At 34.3% G+C, this 19134-nt stretch overlaps 1 protein-coding gene across 2 annotated transcripts in view; it reads right to left on the reverse strand.

Annotated features, from left to right (window-relative positions):
• The window catches only part of Fhl5 (four and a half LIM domains 5), a 43362-nt gene that overhangs the window by 14077 nt on the left and 10151 nt on the right, over positions 1 to 19134 (reverse strand). For both annotated transcript variants that reach the window (XM_046431174.1, XM_058575549.1), the window contains exon 2: positions 353 to 523. In XM_046431174.1, coding sequence (XP_046287130.1) covers positions 353 to 511 — 159 coding nt within the window. In that variant the 5' untranslated portion in view covers positions 512 to 523. The remainder of the gene's footprint in view (positions 1 to 352; positions 524 to 19134) is intronic.

Here is a 19134-nt window from a genome sequence, read left to right on the forward strand (position 1 = left end):
CAATTATTTATATATTTATTTATACACTTGTTATTTCAGAAATAACTCAATATTTTAGCTGTGGGACTTTGGGGGAAATAGCTTAACTTTTTAAATGTTTATCATCCTAAAACACGAACTCACAAGACCATGTAAAGATTGAAGCACATGCTATATTTCACAGTAATAAGTGTCGTGACTGGAACTTCATTAGTGACAACTAATTAATCCTTATGTAAGTATATGGAAATGTAAAAATCCTTACATAAAGTATTAGGAAAATAGAGCTAAAAGTCAACACTAATGGAATCGAAGCATTTTGAAGCATTTGCTGCTTATAATCAGTTTTTATGTGAATTGAGGTGAGACTTACCTTGGAATCTGATTCAATTGGTTCTTTGCATTCCTCACAATAGTTAGAAAAGATACGATCATAACATGAAACACAGTATGGATTATCATCCTTTAGTACATACTTCTTCCCAAGAAGTGAGGCTGTGCAGTATTGACAATCAAATTGAGCAGTCGTCATTTTGGTTTGATCCTGTGAATAAGAAAATGATTCTTAAACACAAAAGTAAAATTCTGTTTATAAATGACAATACAGTATAAATCCAACACTTGAGTGAATTTCTATTTCTTCAGCACAAATCTACTGATTTAGGAAAATTATGCTTGTAGTCATGGTGACATTTTTTTTAATATTTATTTTTTAGTTTTTGGCGGACACAACATCTTTGTTTGTATGTGGTGCTGAGGATCGAACCCGGGCCGCATGCACGCCAGGCGAGCGCGCTACCGCTTGAGCCACATCCCCAGCCCCATGGTGACATTTGGAGTGATTTAGGAATGGCTACTCTTTCATCTTGGCAGTTCTAGTGTGTTTTCTAAGAAAAAAATAAAAACATCAAGCCAACAGGCAGATTGTCATGAGCTAATACGTACTTCAATAAGAATATAATGTGCGTTTACATAGGATGGCTTTACCTCAAGCATAATTCACATGACCTGTTGATAGGGTTTTTACAAACTGTCATCACTCCTTGTCTGGGAGAGTTCTGGAGGTGTGGAGGTGAAGTTCGATGTAGATGACAACAATCTTTTTGACTTAGACTTAAAGAGAAATTAATAAAAGTGCTTTGCCATTTTCTAGTCCATTTCCATTATCTAGTTCATTTATTTACTCCTTATTGGGTATCTAGTAAGGGCTCTGCACATTAATCCTAAGGTCTTCCTATACCATAACCCTCTGTTAGGATATCCTTACTTACCTGTGGCTTCAACCACCTTAAATATGCCCACGACTCCCCAAACTGGTTTCTGCTAACTTTAATCTCCTTGACTTCACCATGCAAATGTCCCACACCAAGCTGACCAAAAATCTTCTCAGTAGGTAGCATTTAGTCCCAGCCCTAGGTCTTGGACTAGGTTCTAGCAAATGTACAGATGTAGAATTGCAGGTAAAGCTTTTAATGGTAGAGAACAGCCATAGGCTTCTTCAAGACATAGGGTTAAATTAACTCATATTATGGTATGAATAAAAGCAGCAGCAGTATCTTCCACAATAAAAGCTCATGGAACACAAAGCCAGGGCTAGGATATGAATCCTAATTATTTTATAAATTAAAAAAAAACATTAAGAAACAGAATATGTAGATTTCAAAAGTTTTAAACTAGGCATTTAACATGAAAATTTCATTATTACCAAAAGCAGTAGCACTAATTTTCCTTTTGAAGATGGGATTTATAATTTCTGGATTTGCTGGGATATATTAGGATTCGTGAATGTTTTCTAATTATCCAATCTAGTAACTTCTTAAAATTTTAGCAAAACTAGAAGATAGGTTAATTATAGTGGTGTTTTCTAAAATTATTTTTGGTGCTCATTTGTAGTTAGTACATTTTACATCTTATTCTCATAAATTTTGCCTCATTTTAATGAAGAAGTTCCCCCAGAGTGTCTTGCTGAATGCACATTGTCATTACTTCTTTGAATGACAGTTTTACTACATTGTTCTTCACTATAAGTGGAGAAAAGAATGAGGATTAGGAACACGTGAGTCTTTTCCCAGGAAAGATGAGAATTCAGACTAGAAAGTCCCCAATGGGACATGGCCAAAATTATCTGCAAGGAACATTGAATTCCCTATTTGATTAATTCCACAGAAATGTCCCTTTCTAGTGAATACAAACACACTCAAAGGGCTACCAAGGGCTTGGAAACAGAAGGAAAATAGATTCTCTGGGAAATTCTTAAAATAAAACTTTTCTTCATATTCACAGTGATCAATGTTTATTCCAAAAGTGAGATAAGGTAAGTAGTTTTGACTTTCATTACTTAATATGGAACATGTCATTTTCATTATTAATATTTAATTTTAAATGTATAAAATAGCACCATGAGAATGGCCTCTCAGGGGTTGGGAACTACCAGACCCCTTCCATTTTGTAAGACATTTTGTGTATTACATGACAAAACAAATAAAAGAACCCCAAAGTGGTAGTATTTCAATGGTTTATTTCAAACAACACTTTAAGCACTACAGTGTCATAATGCCTGATCTCATTTAGTGATTAAGTCAGAATTCTAAATATAAGGACATTTGGTCCTTCCTTTATCTCCATCCTAATATGCTTTGCTCCATAGGAAATTCTTAACAAAATGGAACACATGTCTTCATTTTTTAAAAGGCAAAGATCACTTCTTATTCCATTCTGTTTTGTTACTGCAACATCAGGGAGTTGGGCAGGGTGAAAGCAGAATCAGGTCCACTACTCAAAACCTTGTAAATTTGCATTTATGGGACTGTACAGTGACAGCAGGCATTGGTTCATGTCAACAGTTATTGAATGTTTACTCAGTGGTATTGAACTCTCTGTCTTTAAGAAGTCTCTGTTCTCTTAGCTTCTGTATTACTTACCTTAATGATAGTGGATGGAATTGAGGAAGAGAACACACTGAATGTTTACTCTCTTCTTGGTGGAAAAAAAATGCACTAAGAAAATCAGTCCTCATTTTCATGTCATTTAACTATAGAGTTATACTTTCAAATAGAGTTTCTTAAAATTACAGGTGTCATAACTATATAAACATTATAACTGTAGGTGAACAAATTCTATTAGAATCATGTAGAATTCATAGGGAACTAAAAGAAAGTAAGGAGAGACTTCCCTAGGAAGACTTTAAGGAAATTAAACTATTGGAAATCTGATGGGAAGGAAGGAAGGAGGAAAGGGTAGAAAGGAGGAGGCAGGGAAGGAAGGAGGGAAGGAAGGAAGACATCACTCTCATTGTATCAAGGAAGAAGATAGTGGGAGAATGACATAGAATTTCATCTGAAGCTGGATAATGGTAGTCTTGAGGTCAGATTCTCACCTGGGTATTTTAAGGATAAAGGAAGACTTTGAAACTTCAAAGCCTTTTAAAGCTCTTTGGACCTTTAATTGGGGAAGGGAGATAAAATGTTTTAATCAGCTTATTGCTGCTGTGACCAAAAGACCTAAGAACAGTCTTAGAGGAGGAAGTTTATTTGGTGCTTGCTATTTCAGAGGTCTCAGTCCATAGATGACTGACTCTGTTGCTCTTGGCCTGAGCAGAATACCACTGTGGAATGGTGTAGAAGAGGAAAGCAACTCAGGACATGGAAATCAGGAAGCAGAGAAAGTGGGCTCCGCTCACCAGGGACAACATATAAACCCCAAAGGCGTATTTCCAGTGACCTATCTCCTCCAACCATTCCCTACCTGCCTACAATTACCACCCAATTGGTTAGGTTACAACTCTCATAATCTAATCATTTCACTTCTGAATGTTCTTGTATCATCTCACAGATGATCTTTGGGGGGAATCTCATATCCAAAACACAAGAGTATGATTTTTTTCCAACCAAGTCACTTTTTTTTTTTTTTTTAAATTTTTTTTATAATTTTTTAATATTTATTTTTTAGTTTTCGGCGGACACAACATCTTTGTTTGTATGTGGTGCTGAGGATCGAACCCGGGCCGCACGCACGCCAGGCGAGCGCGCTACCGCTTGAGCCACATCCCCAGCCCCTCCAACCAAGTCACTTTTAAAAAATATTTTTAGTTGTAGATGGACACAATATCCTTATTTATTTTTATGTGGTTTTGAGGATTGAACCCAGTGCCTCATATGTATGAGGCAAGCACTCTACCATTGAGCTACAGCCCAGCCCCTAAGTCATTTTTAAAATCCAATTATTTTCTAATTATCATTTTGCATTCTTTTTTCTTCTTTATCCCTAATGTAAACATTTTTAAGTACTCAGGGAATAACAGTATCTAGAAGGCAGGTCAAGACCTGTTTTTGATCATTACCTAACAGGTGAAGCTGTAGGAAAGAGGAGGAGGACTACATAGTTTTTGTCTCAGGGATCTAAACGTTAATTTGTGAATATCAGAATTTTTATCATATGGTTCATATGGTGGTTTTAGAAGATTGATTTAGAGATGCACTAATATATCAAAAGAACATGTGAGGAAAGAACAATTCAGAAATCAGCAAAAATAGACTTGGCTTTTTTTTTTCCAGGTCCTTCCTTTGTATTTTTAGATTTCTACCTAAAAGAATGTGAGTTCATTGGCAATAGTTTCCATATCCAAGAATGTTGCTTAGGTATTATTTTTTAAACAAAACATCATTTTGTGTTGTTATATTTTATAGTGGGTTAATGCTAAGAAGGCTAATGCATGATCGGTCTGTCCACTTACATTTTTACTATGCTTTGCAGAATAGATTTCATAACTCAAGGGCATGTCAAGAAGAAGAGAGACAAGGACTAGATGCTGGGCTTTTTATCTTTAATATTCTTGCAAGGCACACACCATTCATTTATTCAAGTATTTGATGAACATGTAAAGTATATGTTATTTGCAAAGTAATCTGCTGGAAGCTGTGAAGGATGTAAAAATGCATTAGACTCACATCCCATCTCTAGAGAGTTTATAATATAGTAGGAAGAGTAGAACATTTTAATATATCACTAAAGTTAAAAAGTGATAAGGAGAAATGAAAAGTTATAAACATTTTGAGTTGTGTTTCTACCCATTAGAAGAATTTCTAAAATTTCTAAGGTGCACACACCCGTATCCCAAACCAATAAATCAATTTTGGGACGCAGAGATGAAAATTAAGAATCTTTTGGTTTTTAAGTGGTGTTTTACTGTTCAGTGAGGGTTGAAAACCACCAGTACAGAGGAGGGGAAGAACACTTATTTTTAGCTAGCAAAAATTCAGCAACAACCTGGAGAAATGGCATTTGAATACATTGTGAGGTAGATATTATGATGGGCCTTCCTGATCTTGGCTCTAACTCTGATTGTTAGAGATTGTAGAGCTAAAATCTTCTCCTAGATTTTCAGATTGAGTGAGTGCTTGGGAGGCAAATTTGACTCTATTAATTAGAAACACACGTGAAAATTGGAAGGTAGATGAGAAATCAAAGGTGTGTTCTTGCTGTTGCTTGTGCTCGTAAACTAGGTTCCATAATGTGAGTGGTTTCTACCCATTCATTATACCTGGAGTCAGTTTTACAGGGTTCCATGACTTGTATTTGGCTGTGAGAGACAGCTGTGGTACTGGTGTTGGAAGCAGCAATATCAACATTCAGATTCCCAACCTCTGAATCACAAGAAACAGATATTGAAGTGGGAAAGTATAGTCTCTACTACACTTGGATAGATATTGGAAACACTGAAATGCTATTTAACACTCTTGTTTCCTGAAAGTTGGGTACGGTATTAACTACCATATGTGTATAATCTTATATTAATCTTTACACTCATCCCTGAAGTATTTTACTATTATTCTAATTTGACAGATGAGAATCCACACTTAGGTCAAGATTATTTGACTGTTGAAAGCACAGAATTCTAGGATTTAAAAACTACACCTGTTAAAACTGGGGCCCAGGATTTTTTTTCTTCTTTTTTTCTTGCAGTACTGGGGATTGAAACCAGAAGTGTTCTACCACTGAGCTACATCCGCAGCCCTTTTTATTTCTATTTTCTATTTTGGACAGGGTCTCACTAAGTTGCAACTATTCTTGCCTCAGCCTCTAGAATAGTTGGAATTACAGCTGCAGGCTCATGATTAGCCAGTGCAAACCTTTCTCTTCTTGGAGATGTTGGGAAGGGTATTTGAGATGGAGTAACAGAATTAGGAAGGGCACTTATATTTGTAAATGTAAGACACACATGAACAATAATAATTAATTTATTCTAAGTGGTTCACAGAGCATGAGAAGGTAAGTGTTGGAGGACAAGTTTGAAAAGGTAGCAGGCACGGGCATCTATAGCTTAAGTTTCAATCTATAGTTAAATTTTGTCTGAGGACAAAATATAATCATTGATGATTTAAAATAGGTATACGGCTTGCTTTGAGCTGAAGTTATGAAAATTTAGCAGAAAGAGTCATCCTGGGATTTTACATAGGTTTCTCATAGGATCAGTGTGCCGCTAATAGGAGTTGGGAACATGGAAAGGAAACTAGTTGGGAGGCAAGATTAATTTAGATTAGGTACTTTAAAATTGGGGAACTGAACTAGAGGGGTATTGAGCTGTATGTCCAAAAAATTAGGCTGGAGTGTCATATTAGAATAAGAAATTTAGCTGTTTTTCTTAGTTAAACTCCATAACAGTTGGTGAGATGCAATGGTATGACGTTGAAGGAAACCATCAAAGAAAGCTATAGCATAGACAAAGGTAAAAGATGGACTCATGAAAAAATGCATGTTATATTATAGACAAGAGATAAAGCAGATGAAGTAAAGAGTCACATGATATTGTGAAAGATGAAGGAAATAAGAACTTTGAGAATGGATATTAATGCCAATTAAGTGTCACCAGGAGGTAAATAGTGTCTTTAAAACAGCAGTTCAGTAAACATCAGCTGATGTCAGATTTCACAGGTATAAAGTACATGAGGAGGCCACATTTCTGACAATTCAGAAAACTGTTTATAGAACAGTACTCCTAAGAATGAAAAACAAAATAAAATGCACTGCTAAACTGGCAGAAGAGTTAACAAAATTCTCAGAGGCTAAAAACAAAAGGAAAGTAGGAAGCTAGAAAGGTTAACAATCTCTATCTCCTTCAGGTGCATTCTGAGCCAAGATGATCTTGGTATTCACATTTAAGAAATTCTACCAATTGAAGTTGAAAACCCTTAGGTTTCAGCTTAAAGACTTAGTCTAAAATGAAACTGGGTTGGTACTGTGATGGTATCTGGCATAAGCAGAAGAAATTCCTCTGTGAAAGAATGCCCCAGTCTAGCCAACCTGCTTCCAGTTCACACACATAAATTTTCATTGAACATGAGCTCACAATAACTAAAAGCAATGAAAAGAAGCAGAATGAGTAAAATCCATAAAAGAAAATAAATAAATAAAGCACCAGAAAAAAGTGATTCTGCATGAGAAATAAGACACAAAAATGTAAAATAATTATATTTAACATGTTCAAAGACATGAGTGAGTATTATACATAGAAATTTCAGAATAAAAATGAGTAGGCAGATTTTCCAAAGAACCAATAAAAGTAGAAAATATTTAAAAATCATTAAAATAAAATTTAAACATTCAAATGCAGATTAAAATCAGTTAAAGGAAAACTTAATACACTTAAGGATAAAATTAAAGAAATACTACAAAATATAGCACAGAGGGAAAAAGAAAAAATATAAAATAAATGCTGAAGGATCTGAAAGACAAAGTAAAGGGATTTGAACTAAGTCCTTACATAAGACAATAGAGAAAATAAAGACTATGTAAAGGCTGGAAATAGAATTGAACTACAAAAACTTAATGAATGACAAAATGCCTAGATTCAGAAAGAAATACCTAGCTGATATCATGAAAGGAAACATTAGAATAAAGCTGCTACACTACAAAGACAGAGGATCTTAAAACATCCAAAGGGAGAAAGCATACTATGTTCAAATAATCATATTTTCAGATAACTTAACAGCAATAATGAAAGCCAGGAATAAAGCTAAGAAAAATAGGTAAGTTCTAGACCTGCATACTCTGTGGAGCTGACTTAAAGAATATGATGAAACACAAACATATTTAGGGTGGCAAAAACTGTTTATCAGCAAAATATGCTCAGTAAAGGCAATTCTAAAGGTTGTTCTTAAAAAAAAAAAATTAAAAAGGAAACTCTCCAAAGGGAGGTTGAAGAACATGATTGCAATAGAGAAAATAAGGAGGAAAAAAATTGGTTAACACGCAGTTGCATATAAAAATACTGGCAGTATAAAACAACTATCTTTAGAGTTTAAAGGACACAATATTTTACTTGGCAAAATAGCATGTAATGAGGAAAGAGTTGATTGTTTTTATATTATTTGGTAAGAAAATAAAATGAGTAATATTGGTCATTTTTCTTGTTAAAATTTTTTCATTTCTCATACAGAATCACTTTGTTTTTGGTGCTTTATTTATTTATTTTATTTGGTATATTTTGGTGTATTTATTTTGGTATATTTTACTGTTTATTTCCATTGCTTTTAGTTGTTCAATGAACATTTATATGTGTTAGGCACATTATGTTTTATATAGTTAGCTCTAAAAATAGAAATGGAAATAAGTGAAACAAAATCAACATTTCTTTTGGAAAAGAAAAGTATAACACTGGGATATCACAAAATAAGAAGATACATTTTAAATCTAAATAAAAAAAAATGTCAGGGAGGAAACTCTTCTCATAGAAGACAAAGATATTCCAATGATAATCCTAAAGTAAATAATCTTGCAACCAATCTTAGTTCAAATCCTAGGAAATTCTAATCAGCTTCAGCTAAGGTTTGGGCAGAAAGGTAAATAGTATTAACTGAGTACTGTGTGAAATCAGAGGTCAACTTAATTTGATATTATAGTGAACTCAGTGCAAACACCAAAAGATTATCTCTTTCCCTTAGGATGTGACAAATAAGGATTGCACCCTATGGGGAAAAGTCAGACAAAAATTGTACATGCATCTCCAATGTCTGGTAGGCAAAGCAAAACAGCACCTCATCCCCAACAACAACAATAAAATACTACCAGCAAGTGTGGTATATTGGTGTATTTGGGTGTGTGTGTGTGTGTGTGAGAGAGAGAGAGAGAGAGAGAGAGAGAAATATTTTACAAGCTGCCTTTGTAACTTATACAGAAATACAGAAGTTCAAGAACAGCCAAATTCCAGATGAACAAGAAACAAGATGGGAATACTTTCAGAATCAGCCATCAATGCACAGTATGGTCTGAATACAGGGTTTGACACATTACTGCTACAAAATGGAGAGCTCAGCAACAAATCCATAATCTATCCATCCAGGGGACACAGTGATGGATGATGAGAGATAGGAATGTTTTTTCCAGTAAATGGTGTTAGGTTAACCATATTTCCATAGGAAAAAGATTGATACTAGATTAGTACTTCACATCATATATGAAAATCATTTACACTAGGTTATAGATCTCAAGGTTAAGAGATCTTTGAGAATATAGGCTGTTTCACAAACTTGTAGTATAAAAGATTTGTTAAACAGACAGAAAAAGGACTTGCCATATTGGGACTATTTAGTAGATTAGACAAAATTAAAGAACCTGTGTTTTTCAAAACAAAGTTAAGAGTGAAAATGAGCTACAGATTCATAGAGGCTACTGCAAGTCATTAATCAACAAAGAGCTCATATCCAGAATACAAAGCAATAAGGAAGAAATGGACAACTGAATAAACATGCAAAAGACCTGAATAGATTCATAAAAGGAAAAACTAAATGGCTAAAATATGGACATGTTCTCCATTAATAATCATTGAAAGGTAATTAACAAGCTCCTCTATACAAAGTGAATATACAAATATGAATGCAATTACTAGAGACCACATTAGGAATAATGCACGAGCCATAGCAAGAAATGGTCTGAATACCCATTAAAGAAAAAATGGATAAGTAAATGGAAGAAGGGTCATACAACATATTGCCATATGGCGATGAAAGTAGATGACCTATGGATACCCTCCTCACTACAAAAGAACTTCACAATATTGAGTGGGAAAAGTTGGCTGCAGCAGAGTATGTACATATGAATATCATTTATATAAAGTTCTGAATCAGCCAAAATTGATTATTAGTGATTATAAATACTGTGAAGGGTTTTTAAAAAAGTGTGTTGATATAAACAAAATACTTAGGATGCAATTTAAAAAGATCTAATTTCTTAAGTTAAAAAAGCATAGGGAAGTTGGACAGAGGATTTTGAAGATATCAGGAATGCTTGGTTCCTTAAACTAGATTGTTATTTCCTTTATTATACATATATATATTCTTTTCTATGTATGTCATTTTTTAAAAAGCTTTTAAAAATTAACAGATGCCAAATCAGGAGAAATTGTATGTATTAAACCATCCTGTCATTTTGTTTTGTTATCATCTAATAATCCAATGAACACATAGCACGCCTAGGAAAGGGTTTTGCATGATGATACTGGTCATGGAAGTTTCTAGTAGGGAAGATGTTGAGATGTTTGTTAACTGCATAGAAGAATCAAATGCTGAGGGAGATTGCAGATGCAAGGAAGAGGAAAGGGAGACAATGATGTTCTTTCTCCTCTCTCCTGTCTCCCCTTTCCTTTGTCCCATCTTCCCCTTCTCCCTTTCCCCTCTTTCTCTTTTCTCTCTCAATACTCAGTTAACATATAACAGTGCAAAGCAAAGACATAGTTCCAATATGAAAATTTTTAGTCAATGTGATATCAAGCAAATCAAGGACTACCTGTATGTGTCTTAATTACTTTCTGATCATAAACACAAGTTTATAAAATAAGAGAGCTTCTTTTGTCTTATAGTGTAGTTGAAATGTACTAGTCTATAAATTTCCAATAATGGATCTTTGCTGATATGCTTTTAAGGAATTTTATTTCTTTGTGTCATAGCTTTAGGGAGTTCAATTATCATATATTCTTTATTTTGAATGCCAATTATAAGTTACTATATTGATTTGATTAGTTCTTTTTTTGTTTCCAGTGGAGGTAATATACTATATAAAATAATCACATTGATCATGTTTCTTACAATAGAGGAAATGGTAGAGCAAATGCTACTTAAGATTACTTTTATCTCTAAAACATGATCTGTAAGTTTTATTAATAGATGCAAATAATGCCTTAACTATTACTTTTGCACATACGGAAAAGTACACTGTTCTTCAATTTAAAGTCTTGTGGGCTTTTGTGGCTTAATTTTCATCTGCTGTTTCAAAGTAGCTTCACTTGTAAAAATATGCTGTGTTCATCTGGAAGTGCTGCATGGCTCTTCCAATTGCCCATTCTGGTCTTTCATTGATTCTGCAGATTTATTTTTGCTTTCCTTTAGGGATGAGCTTGAAAGGATTTAAATATAAATGTTGTAAGGAATATTAAAAATGCTGCTGGAAAATGTTAGTGCAATATTTTGAAATCTGAAATTTGTCTGATTTACAAAACTTTGGAGATGGAGACTAGATGAAAAATCTTTAGCTATTCTGGGTCTTTTATTTTTCCAGATGAATTTCATTTTTCTAATTCTATGAGGAATGTCATTGCGATTTTGATTGGAATTGCATTAAATCTGCATAGTGCTTTTGGTAGTATGGTCATTTTGACAATATTAATTCTGCCTATCCAAGAACAAGGGAGATCTTTCCATCTTCTAAGGTCTTCTTTAATTTCTTTCTTTAGTGTTCTCTAGTTTTTGTTGTAGAGTCTTTCACCTCTTTCATTAAGTTTATTCCCAAGTATTTTTTTTTGAGGCTATTGTAAATGAGGTAGTTTTCCTTGTTTCCATTTTGAGGATTTGTCACTGGTATACAGAAATGCATTTGATTTATGGGTGTTGATTTTTATATCCTGCTACATTGCTGAATTCATTTACTAATTCTAGAAGTTTTCTGGTGGAACTTTTTGGATCTTCTTGGTACAGAATAATATCATCAGCAAATAGTGCTAATTTAAGTTCTTATTTTCCTATGTGTATCCCTTTAATTTCTTTTGTCTAATTGCTCTGGCCAGTGTTTCAAGAACTATGTTAAATAGAAGTGGTGAAAGAAGTTTTTGAGGGAGTGCCTTCAATTTTTCTTCATTTTGAATGATGTTGGACTGGAGCTTAGCATAGATAGCATTTATGATGTTGAGATATGTTCCTGTTACCCCTAATTTTTCTAGTGTTTTGAATATGAAGGGGTGCTGTATTTTGTCAAATGCTTTTTTTCTAATGTTTTCTCTGATATAAGGAGGCTGATTCATAGTGGGGTGTGGGGAGGGGGAGCATAGAAGGAATAGAGGAACTCTAGATAGGGCAGAGGGGTGGGAGGGGAAGGGAGGGGGTTAGAAATGTTGGTACAAGTATGAAGAGACAAATTGGTGTAAAGACACTTTGTATACAACCAGAAATATGAAAAAATTGGGCTCTAATGTATAATAAGAATTGTAATGCATTCTACTGTCATATATAAATTTAAAAATTAATTAAAAAATCTTAGTTTGAACACACTTAACTGGATTTACCTAGGTTGTTTTCTCATTTAGGATTTTAGTGAATATTGTTGCTGTAAGAGCAGGGAGGTGGCTGATGTCAAAGGCATTATTGAAGTCTCATTGACCAAGGTTGCTCTAAAAGGTGGCAGCTGTTCCTTCTCCTCTCTACTTGCACTCCTGCACATGTTCTTTGGGTACTCCATTCCATTCACCTCAGAAGCATCTCGTAAATCTTAGTTTAGTCCCTCTTCGCGTCTCTAATGGACCTACAGGCTTACACTGAACTAAAGATTTTATTAAACGCCTTACTGTATTGTGGAGAAACAAGCAAATGTCTATTACATGTCTGTATTCTCTGCTGATAAACCCAATTTCCCCTAGGAATCCTAGAACATCTTGCCAATGCTTAAGAAAAATCTCAGATGAGCTGGTGATACACACCTGTAGTCTTGGCTACCAGAAAGCCAAGGCAGAAGATTGAAAGTTTCAGGCCCAGCCTAGGCAATTTAGTGAGACCCTGTCCCAAAATAAAAATTAAAAAAGGACTAGTATGTAGCTTAGTGTTTGTGCACTTGCCTAACAAGTATGAAGCCCTGGGTTTAATTCCCAAGTATCCCCCTCCCCCAAATCTTTCCCAGACTCATCATTTTCTTTCCCTTGTGAAAAAATTCTTAACAGCTTTTGTTTGACTTTAAAACAAAATCTAAACCCAATTATGTAGCACAGAGTACTTTTACTATATTCTCTACTCTCTTTTCTTATGTTCTACATTTCCAGCCCTGCACTGTTCAACACCTGTGCTTTAGCAACTTTCAGTGACTTCCTCTTCTTCAAACACTCTATGGCCCTTTATGCCTTTCTACCATCACCCATGACTTTCCTTCTGTCTGTAATGCATTTCTCCTTGTTGCCCATCTACCTTGATGGATGTTTCTTTTCATCAATCAAGGTCCAGTTACAAATCCTTTTCTTTGTAGCACTTTCATATTTCCCAGGACACAGTAACTGCTCAGGGTTAAGTTGATCTTTTTTTTTTCTTTCTTTCTGTGTTTTGTTACAGTTGTTTAGTTCTATGTGTGTCTCTTTCACTGGATTGTTAGCTCTCAAGGGTGGAGGACATCACCTAATCACTTACTTTGTCTGTGTCTCTCAGGAGTTATAGCAGAATCTCAGTATAAGTTTTGCAGCTGAATAAATGAATGCACGGAAAACTTGAAGTCTAAGACCAGTAGTAACGAAAGCATATATACAAAGGGGATTTTATTGATAGAATAAAAGATAAAGGCTTGAAAAGAAAAGAATTAAGAATTTGCATGCAGTGTGTTCACTGGAATATTGAATTAATTCACACATACTATACATGTGGCAGATATGTCAAAGAACTGAGAATAAATAGAGGACAGCAGGTAGAGCCTCAGTGTCTGCCAAGGTGCAAAGAGTTTCTTTACCATTCCTGGAGAGTGGCTGAAGAAGACAGCTCAAGTGCCCTTTGAACACCAACTGAAGAAGATAACTTAGAAAGCCTACAGATGTAGGCTGCTGATTGTTTAGTACTATTAATAGGGTTTTCTCTCAACTTGGGGCACCAAAGAGCTTCGATTAAACAGTTTTTGAAGTGCTTGATGAGACACTTCAATTCTCTGTTGAAAGTGGTATTGGCCTTCCCAGGTCTGTGCACAGGGCTTTGGAACTACTGTGTCTTTATTGGATGACAAGGACAGTGTCCTCTGCGGTTCATGGTGGTAGCTCCAGTGTTTTTGATGTAATGAGTGGCCAAATTTGATAATATTTTGGGGAGTTAAATGAAATACATGAGGGAAATAAATCCTCCACATTTATTACTAGTCTGAATATGACAAGCCGGAGGGAATAAGTAGGTTTTGAGGACGAAAAAAAAAATTCACATACTTCAAATCTATAGAGGTGTTATAATAACTAGTAAATAGGGATCTACTTTTAGGTTTCCCTTTCTTCTTTTATTCTGTTTCTGAGGGTGAGGTGGAGTGGAGCTGTATGTACCTCCTTATTTATTTTTTTTGCTGATAACCAGAGACTGAGAAAAGTACTGAGCTAGAAATCAGAAGCTGCAGATTCTTGCCCCGGATGCTTCAGCACTTGCATACAATTTGCTCTGTTTTAGAAGCCAATTAACTTTTCTGGCCCTTATTTTTTTAAGTATAAAATGAGAACAATATTAGCTGCTTGTGGGCCTACACCAGGATCAAGTGGGATGTAAGAATGGAAAAGCCATAGTGAATTGTCTATAGGAACACTCGGCTTAATGCAAAACGAGCAATTGTAACTGTTGTTCACATTTTGAAGAACGAGGCTATTTTCTTCCCACTTCAAATGCTACTTTTTAAAAACTCAACAAACAATCTTAAAAATAACTAAAGCCATAACTTCAGGCCATCAATCAAAAATAACCTAAAACAAGAATCATAGAATTGTGGTGGAATGTTTGATATTAGTCTCTAGGGATATACTTGCAAGCCCAGTTTGTTGGAAGCTCAATGTCTTGTGTGGAGAGGTCGAACACAAATTCTCCTGAGAGCTGATGAACTACTCTCCCATGAAATAAAACAGCTGACTAGAGCTTTCCATCTGGTTAATTTGTTTTGTGGATACCAACAAAGAAAAAAAAAACAGCACTTCACATGATTTTTTTTGGAGATAATGCTTTCAGAATCAGGCAATTATGGTAGCTATTACTGAAAATAGAGGTAAATATAATTCCTAATAAGGCAGAAATGTAGAAATATTTTATCAAAACTTTGTTCTTAAAAAAAAAAAAGTATGATTCTTTAAGGATGAACTGGCTTATCTAGATCTCTGCCTCTCCAGATCTAACTTCCTGCTGTTAAACCCATGGTTATGCTTGCCTCTCTTTTGATCCCAAAGGAACTAAGTCACTTCAAAGATATTGAGTCTGCCCTTCCACTCCCTGAAATCTTGTTCTGTCATTCCTGTGAAAGGTGTTTTGGAAGGGCAAATTCAGTCCTTATGTTTTCTTGGGGTTTTTCACAAGACTTGTTTGAGGATTTGATTTGGTGCATGGGTTTGGTATAGACAAGAATTGAACTCAAAGACATAATTTATCTAATAGTATTTCACACAGGCTCAGCACCTGGTAGAGATAGCATATGAATCTCCAAATCAGCTCTGTTTCCTAGAGATGGACCTTGAGGACACTACAGATCTAATACAAATGAGCAAGTATTCTCCTCTCTATGTCCCTTGGAATATTCAACAAGTACTCTAAATAGTTACTTGAAATTATTAATCATGACAGGAGTTTTGTTTTTGGTTTTCCGTTCTGTTTAGAGATTTCTTCATCATATTCAACTACTGCCAGAGCCTGGACACTAGGAGCTGTTTGTTCTTAGCAGTGCGGAGGGGGCTTCATTCATCTGGCTAATTAGCATTGATTTTACCTCCTTCCCAATGCATATATATTGACACATGCAAGGTGATCTAGCAGAGTGTGATCTGTCCATTGTGGAAACTAAGATTACTGAGGAAGATTCAAACCTTTAACCCAGGCCACATCTGTAACACACATTAATTAGCTGAAAAATTTCAGAGCTTACTATTTCGTGGTTAACATCACATAAAAGATTTGCCATAGTCTGGTGAAATGCTCATTATCAGAAAGAAAGATAATGTCTTTGTATAACTTTTTTCCACTCTTGAATTTAATTTCCTGAACTGTAGAGAGATTATGAATTTATCAATATAAGACCAAGATGGTTATTATTATAATTTTCTTGCATTCTTTCAGGTAAACAAATTTTCTTTAATAGCCAGTGATGGGAAAAAAAATCAGTCCTTATGGAATTGAATCACCTTCAATGGATAATAGATATATTCAGTTTAAACAGTTGCTTGAGAGCAGTTTTGGTTAATAATCCTTCTTCCAGGAACTTAGAGGAACTTCGCAGAGCTATCTAATCACCACACTCTATTTGATTATCTTTACACTGTATAATCTTCAAAAAATAAAAGCATATGCTATTCATAATGTAGGAGAATTAACAAAAATATTTTCTATGATTTTCTTTAAACAAATATATTTTCAAATATAATGAACAGTTTCTACTCTGCTAATGTAAGGATATCATTGGAAACTGCCCAATAAAATGAAGAGTGTACTTAATTTATACCAATTTATAATGATAGATCAGATTAAATATTCTTTATCTAATAGAGCTATAAAACAGGTTTATAAAATCCATGATTTACATAAATGACAACTTCAGTTAAAAAAATTAGGAAGAACTTTCAGCCATTCAACTAAAAGCAATAAATAAGATTTCATGATCACATAATTCTTTCCTGAGCTTATACAAGACTAACTATATAATATATTGACTTTCATGTATCCTGGCACTAGTGTGTATTAGATTCTGTTGGTTTATGATCTTCTTAAAATTCATAAAACTTAAGGATGAGAGAAGAGCTCATTTCTGGGCCTTCTGAAGTAAGAAGAGCCTATTAAGATGCTAGCCTTTTAATTCTAAGATGTATGAGGGCATATTCAGAAACTGTATTATTTGTAACATGCTTAATGAAAACCTTTCATGTTTCTCTTAAATATGTTTTGAATTTTACCTCATATTATAAATCTTTTGGAGCTTGGTATATCCCTTACCACCAAAATGCGTACTCACTCAGATCAACAATTATGTCTTCCTCTTTTCTGTACTCTAATTGGAGCCACCAGTACCCAACTCTTATTGAATAATCTCTGAAAATGTCTCAAGTAAAACTGATAGTAACTTGTAAAGGATCCCTACTTTATTGAAAGTGAATATGGCTCAAGTTCAAAAGCCATCTCCTGTCTTGGAATGTTCCATTGGGGGCAATGTCCTGGTTTCTTTTGTCTAAAAGGTGCTCCACATAAGAGCATAGTGAGCAGCCTTCCCTTGATTTCTAAGTCTCCAGATACATTGTTTCTTTTCTCCCAACAAGTCTCTGGGATACATTGTTTCTTTTCCTCTAGATTTGGCAGGCCTCATCAAGGGATACCAGTATCTTATATCTTTGCAAGTCTACCAACAGTTTTGCTGATGGGTCTAGGTATAGAATATAGTTTCACCATCTCTTTACATCTTCTAAAAATCTGTTTCCAAAAACAGTGGTAATATGGAAAGTTATATTCCATGTATGTATAATATGTCAAAATACATCATATTGTCATGTATATCTAAAAAGAACAAATAAAAAAATAAAAACAGTGGTCATTGTAGCCTTTAGACTCTCATTAAGTCTGCAGAGGGCTGAGGGTGTAGTGGGACATTTTGATAACTGGAGTGCTCTCTTTGATCCTTTGCAGACCTAGGAAGGCCCCAACCTTGGCACTTTTCTGAGATCCAGCAGCCTATCTCCAAAGATCTGTCATAAGACACCACTTCTTATATTGTTGAAGTTTCAAATCTTCCTTCGAATTCTTAACTCTCAGTGAATAATTCTCATGATTTAGGGGGACTGGATCATAGTAATGCTTTATAAAACCACTCCATTATGAGATCCCACTAGGCATTTTGACAATACATATCTTGGCAAAATCCAAATGTATGTATGATTTTTAATTAGCTTGATTTAATGATTCCACATTATATTAATAAATCATGCCATCACTTTATATTTGATAGGCAATTATTATTTATCAATTTATTTATTTTTTAATACTTATTTTGTAGTTGTAGTTGGACTCTATAATTTTATTTTATTTATTTTTATGTGGTGCTGAGGATAGAGCCCAGGACCTCACTAGTGCTAGGCTAGAGCTCTACCACTGAGACACAACCCCAGCCCTTATAAAATTATAACTAGGCATCTTTTGAATAAAAAATAAATACACGTATGGCAAAAACATGACATAATCAGCCTCACAAGGTAAACTTTTATAAATGATATTTGTAGATAATGCTTTAGAGCAAATGAGATAATACATATCAAACTATCTTAAAATTATTAGTAATTATAAAAATATGAACATAACTGAGGAAGAAAGTGTGTAGGAAATAATGGTAGATGGAAAACGACAAAAAAAAATAAGACTATATTTAATTTGTTATTCTAATAGATATATAATGTTTAGTATTGATCAAAACCCAAGTTGACTTCCCAATCAACTTCATTTAATTTAAAAATACCTAGAGTTACTATTGAGGACACAAAAAATAGTGATGAAGAGACAGGGAAGGCAGCAGGATTTATTTTTTACTGTGTAGCACACTTTGTACCTTTGAAATGTAGCAAATGTAGGAAATCACTATTTTAAAAAATTAAATCAAATCTTAACATCTGTATACACAGAATCTCCTGTTCTGGATCATAGAATATAAGAACCAGAGAGAAATCAGTTTCAAGTCCTCATTTTACAGGGATAGAAACTAAGTTCCAAGAAGGTATTTGTACAACTAGTCTTTCTCTCCTGTTAGGAGCTCATCATCCAAATAAAGTTTTCTAAATATTTAATTTAAAAATCACCACATTATAATCCAAATGAATTATATATAACAAGCTTCTGTTTTTATTATGTTTGCAATGAGTGATCTATTTAGGATCAGGTTGTTAAATAAAAATAACAGATTTTCTTTTAACATCAGCCAAAATTAGATACCAGTTTAGTG

This window comes from Marmota monax, unplaced genomic scaffold, assembly GCF_021218885.2.
Source record: "Marmota monax isolate L192 unplaced genomic scaffold, Marmota_monax_Labrador192_F-V1.1 WCK01_AAM20220418_F8-fsc00013, whole genome shotgun sequence".
Taxonomy (NCBI): Eukaryota; Metazoa; Chordata; class Mammalia; order Rodentia; family Sciuridae; genus Marmota; species Marmota monax.